Below are 6,038 nucleotides of genomic sequence, written 5' to 3'. Positions count from 1 at the left end.
TATGTCGCTTATTAACTAGTATTTTGGGAATGAATGTTTGGACTGTACCCTTTCGTGTCATTGTGTTTTAGATTCCGCAGTAAAGTAGCGGAATCTAAACAAGAATTACACATAGCACCAAAAATGTTGAAATATATATTTATTAAGAAACCAGAAGCCTTTCTACTTGGAATAACAGGTTTGGAACTGCCCAAGAAAGATGTTAGATTGTTTTTGTATGCTACAACTGCAGTTAGAATTTTGTTGGCCAAAAATTGGAAATTACAAGAAGTATCAACAGTGGAGGAATGGCAGATGAAGATGATGGACTTTGGGGAGCTAGCTGACCTGACGAGAAGAGTCCGCGACCAGAAAGAGGAAGAGTACCAAGAGGAATGGAAGAAATTTATTTAGACTATTTAGCTAAATATGTCAAGATAACTTAAATAGAATTGCTAGTTTCAGATAGGCCTAGAATTTAAATATGTGAGGTTGTAGAATACTATGTTGTTAAAATGAAAAGAAAGAAAGAAAGAAAGAAAGAAAGAAAGAAAGAAAGAAAGAAAGATGTTAATCAACCAAGTAAATTCTATGTAAAAATAGTTTTGGAAAACTGCTACAATGATTTAGATGGAAACTCAGCCAGGGGGATTTGAGGAAGTCACCTAACAATGTTAACAAAATTGGAATTATTACAGCTAGGATAAATGTTCGTTTGTTTGTATGTTTTTGTTAATGTTTTCTTTTCATGTTTGTGGATTTATGTGTTATAAATTTGGAAAACTAATAAAAAAAAATTGGGGAAAAAAGTTATTTAGAGCAGTCTCTAGACTCATCCAAAGGAAACTTGGGTAACAAACGCTGGTTTAACAAATCACATGAATGAGAGAGAGAAAATGGGATGTACTCTAGATACTAGACTTATAGTGCAATCTTATTCATATCTGCTGAGTAGTTCTACTGGGTTCAATGGGGATTACCCTCGGATATGCATAGGACAGTAGCCTTGGGAACATGCGTAGACATGCATGGGCTGCAAACCGGATCCCACAAAAAATTCTACTTGCAACATACAAGGTGGGATTTGTGAGGAATTATGGGGGTGGGGAATTAACTATTGGGAAACTACTGAGAGTTGCAGCTAGGTGAGAATAAAACTGCTTCTCTAGCCCCAAGTCTGTCTGTCTGTCTGTCTGTCTCTCTGTGTGTTTTATCTTTCCCTCCTGGTAGTGTTCTGGAGAAGTGTTTGTGTGGGAACTGGAATAAACTGACAAGCACACACTGCTGATTCTGGTTACACTATTTTCCAGCATGTTTAAAGTTGATAGGTGCTCTTATTCCCATTGCAGCTGAGTCATAGAATCATAGCACCGTAGGGTTAGGAGGAACAACAATGGACAACCAACCTCTGTTTAAGAATCTCCAGTAAAGAAGGGTCCACCATGTTCCAAGTTGGTCCATTCCACTGTCAAACAGTTCTTACTATCAGAAAGTTCTTTCTAATCTTCAGTTGGAATCTGCTTTCTTGTCATTAGAATCCATTGGTTTAGGTCTTACCCTCTGGAGCAGCAAAAAGCAAGCTTGCTCCATCTTCCATGTGACAGCCCTTCAGATATTTGAAGATGGGTATCATATCACCTCTTAGTCTTCTCTTCCCCAGGAGAAACACCTCAACCATTCCTCATAAGGCTTGGTTTCAAGTCCCTTCGTCTTTTCACTGCTTTATTCTGTACACGTCGTTCCAGCTTGTCAATATCCTAAATATTCTAAAACTGTGGTGCCCAGGATTGGACACAGAATTCCAGGTGGGGATCTGACCATGGCAGAATAGAGAGGTAATTATTACTTCCTTTGATCTGGATCTCCTCCTCTGAGGAACAACGAAATAGGTCTGCGGGAAGCAATTTTTCCACTAATCATAATTCATCTCCCACCCTTAGCTATGATGACTTAGTGTTCTTGGAATCACTTTATCTGTACATATTATATCTAGGTTTTTAATTCTGCTTCTGTGAGTGGCTTCTTATTAATGTAGAATTCATAAATCTGCATAACCCCCTCTCCTGGGACAATGAAATCAGGGAAATGGCTAATGTCATTTTTTATTATATGAAGACAGATATTATCTCCAGGGAATTTGTAACATTTAGGCTTGTTGCAGACTACTTAACAATTTCAGAATTAAAAAAACTTTTGCCAACCTAAGCAAAGTCTTATGTGTAAAAAAAAAAAAGTAGTTCATAGCAGTTGCAGAAAAATTACCGCATTTTTCACTCTATAAGACGCACCAGACTATAAGACACACCTAGTTTTTGGAGGAGGAAAACAATAAAAAAAATATCCTGAATCCCAGAAGCCAGAACAGCAAGAGGGATCTGGCTTCTGGGATAGCCTCTTGCTGTCCTGGCTTCTGGCTTAGCCGCGCACAGCTTCTTCCGGGCAGCGGGAGGAAGGCTCCCCCAAGAGCCGCGCTCCCTTTAAAGAGCGCGTGGAGTGTGTGTGCGGCTCTTGGGGGCTTTTCCCCAAGGAGGGAGAAGGGCAAGCTCCACGCGGCTCTTTAAAGGGAGCGCTGAACAGAGCCTCCTGCCTGCATTTGCTCCATAAGACGCACACACATTTCCCCTTACTTTTTAGGAGGGGAAAAGTGAGTCTTATAGAGCGGAAAATACGGTAACTCACCATGAAGTTTATCCAAGGGACAAGCATAATAATACTATTTTTTCCCCACGACACTTAATTTTTTTATACAAATAAAGCACCACTCTGCAACACAACCCCCTCCCCAGTCATGGTATACATACATTTGGAACATTGCCTAAGACTGAACATGATAAGCATCTGTAAATGGAAAGAAGTGAGGTCTCCTCATCCAATAATATCTCACATGGGTGATGTTATGATTTTACCTGAACTTCCTGTTAAACCTGTTAAGAACATGAATGATGACTCTGCTTCATTCCCAAAGTTTGTAACTGCTTTACCAATAATGCTCTGTAATGATGGTTCTATAATTAGGTGACAATTCTTTGTTGATGATCTTCAAAGCTGCAGTGCTTCTGAAATCCTGCAGTGATTAGTACATCAAATGCTCAAATCTCTGCCCAGTCAGGTAACTTTAACCACATCAAGCTGAGCTCCGACCAAGGTGCTTCACAGAGATTAGCAGATCTGCACATGTGCAAAATATTTGCAGACATAGTCAGATTTCTATAGGCAGAGCTGCTTCATAGGTAGAGATTCCCTTTGCTCCACTGCAGACCCTCTGGTGCATTAAAATTAAAGCCCCATTGCACCTTAAAGACAAATGAATTCATTATTGTATAAGAAGCCTACTTCTTCCGGAGTAACGACAATTATTTATTTAAATGATTCCTATCCCACCCTTCCTGGGTATTTTAATATTTTTTGGAAGCCGCTTGGAGTGCCTGGGGAAGCCCAGCCAGATGGGCGGGGTATAAATAAATTATTATTATTATTATTATTATTATTATTATTATTATTATTATTATTCCTCCCAAACAAACCCAGAATGGCAATCCTATGTATGTCAACACAGAAGGAAGCCCCAGTGAGTTTAATTTGACTTAGTCCCAGCAACTAATGCTCTCCTGCACATAAACCACTCATAAAACAGTATTAAAAACATAAAAACCAGCAAGAATTTAAACCAGCAGAGATAAAATAAGAATAATTTGGTAATGCCTGGGAGTAAAGAAAGGTTTTCAACATAGTAATGTCAAGGTTTGCTTCTCTTCAAAGGGGATTCCAGAGAACTGGTGCTTCTATGCTACAGGCATGTGCTCTAGTCACAGCATGCTTTACCAGGCACAGGGCCTTCTCGGTAGTGGCGCCCGCCCTGTGGAACACTCTCTATCAGATGTCAAGGAGTTTTAAAACTATACAGCTTTTAGAAGACATCTGAAGGCAGACCTATTTTTAATGTTTGACGCTTAATTATGCTTTTGTATTTGTTGGAAGCCACCCAGAGTGGCTGGGGCAGCACTGTGAGATGGGTGGAGTACAAATAAAATCCTTCTTCTTCTTCTTACTGCAAGGCAGTGCCTTTTTCAGGGGATACTCAAGGGTACACAGTGCAGGCATCTCTTCTGTTGTTGTTAAAAAGTGTGGTGCTTACTGTAACAATTTCATGGTGAGTAACAGCACATATTATTATTGTTTGTTAAAAAGTGTGACATTTACTGTAACAACTTCATGGTGAGTACCAGCACCTATTTTTCTAGAAAGAAACCCCACTGCTGCATGGGAGTGCGGCACCACCAGCAAATCTCAGTGACTGGGATGGAATATAGGGGGAGAGGCAGGTTCTCATGTCCCCTGCCTCCAAAACTATGTAAGGCTTTTCAACACAGCCAGCAAAACCCTGAATCTAGCTCTGTAGCAAATCCGCAACCAATGCAACACTTTCAACGGAGGCGTCACACGTTGCCCACATGTTTTATACAACAGACACACGACACACGGAACACATCAAAGGCTGTGATTACTTGGCAAACCAGCAGCCCGGTCCCATACGTATTGGCAGGTCCCATAGCACTCAGCACGGCTTTCGGTGCGACAACCCAACAGAAAAGGAGGTGGCTTTTAGGGGCATGTCAGAAGAACCGTCGAACTTCTTGCAGATGCGAGCTTTCATGGCACAGGGCTGAAAAGTGACGCTGTAGCACATTTGGTTGCACATTTGATTGCTGCCACAAGACTGCTGTGCTTTTGTGACACACTTTAGTCCGGAACTCATGCCTAAGAAAATCCGCAAAGGTTTAGGCTGCGGAGGGTGGGGGCAAGGGAAGTGCATATAAGGCTGATAAACCCAGCCTAAGCAAAAGAACACATTTCCTTTTTAAAAATATTTTTTATTAAATTTTCTGCTTTACAATTTCAAATACTCGCTTTACGTCCTTAGGTTATCAAGGACTTCCCCTCTTCCCTTTACACGGTTCGTATTACATATCTTAAATCCCTGCATATTTTACAAAAACATACCCATAAGTTTTCCATTACTGCATTCATCAAAAACTTATTTACACTGTTGGATTTATCTTAATGCTGCCAGAGTTTTCAGCTGTACACAATTATTTCCCATATATTCAACAATCGTTTTCCAATCTTCTTGAACGTATGTTCTTCTTGTTCTCTTATTCTATATGTTAAGTCTGCAAGTTGTGCATATTCTGTCAATTTAAGTTTCCCTTCCTGTTTGGTTGGGACCTCACTTGTTTTCCATTTTTGGGCTAACAAAAATTTTTGGGCCACACTTGTAGCATACATAAATAGCTTTTTCTCACACCTGGGAATTTTGGTCTGAATTATCCCCAACAGAAAGGACTCTGGTGTTGCGGGAAGTACTTTTAAATCTGTTTTTCTACGCAAGCTGGGAGCGGGGGTGGAGAAAGTACTTTTAAACATCCCCTCCCCAATTCATTATAGATCATTTCCCACTACTCTTTTTACCCTTTTACACGTCCACCACATAGGAACGCGCAAGTTTCAGACACTCGGAAATAGGCGCCTGTTCTCGCGGCCGCAAACACTTGCGCTACCACCCCCCCTCCAAGTCCAGCGAATGGTTCCTGCGAAGAGCAACCGCAACGCCCCCCACCCCTCCTTCAAGGAATGGTACGCTCCGGCTGCCGCGCAGCTGCGCGTGCAGCTACCGGCCCAGCGGCCGCCATTACTTCCGGCTGGGTCATCGCTATGGGGCTCCTCAGTGTCCTGCTCGTGGCCCGGAAGCGCTTGTAGCGGTTGCCCCGGAAGAGAAGGAGAAGGGGGAGAGAGGCCGGAGGAGGCGGCGACGGCGAGGGCGACGGCGGGAGGCGGAGCTTGTGCCCTTTTCGCGCGGCTACTAGAGCGGAGTCTGGAGTGTCGCCGGTGGAGAGAGCGAGGGGCGGGGAGGGTCTCGAAGAATATTCCCGGCGACGGGGGGGCGGGGGTGGGGCCTTGGGGTCGGGAGGGTCACAGACTGGAGGGGGTTGGGAGGTTGAGAGGAAGAAGATGCTGCTCTTCGTGGAGGTGAGTGAGGGAATGAGCGGGGGGGGGGAGGT

General features: G+C 42.8%; 1 protein-coding gene across 3 annotated transcripts in view; it reads left to right on the top strand.

Annotated features, from left to right (window-relative positions):
• Nucleotides 1–5,746: 5,746 nt before the first annotated feature.
• LARP4 (La ribonucleoprotein 4) overlaps nucleotides 5,747–6,038 on the top strand; it is a 36,008-nt gene continuing 35,716 nt past the window's right edge. Inside the window, exon 1 of one of the 3 annotated variants that reach the window (XM_083728873.1) lies at nucleotides 5,747–6,006. Coding sequence is in view for 1 of the 3 variants with exons in the window: in XM_083728867.1 (XP_083584993.1) it covers nucleotides 5,989–6,006 (18 nt within the window). In the remaining 2 variants the exon portion in view is untranslated. The remainder of the gene's footprint in view (nucleotides 6,007–6,038) is intronic. The other 2 variants (XM_083728868.1, XM_083728867.1) reach the window with 2 other exon arrangements.

Source organism: Podarcis gaigeae (genome assembly GCF_964106915.1).
Source record: "Podarcis gaigeae genome assembly, chromosome: 2".
Lineage (NCBI taxonomy): Eukaryota > Metazoa > Chordata > Lepidosauria > Squamata > Lacertidae > Podarcis > Podarcis gaigeae.
This window is presented reverse-complemented; position numbering and strand designations above follow the sequence as displayed.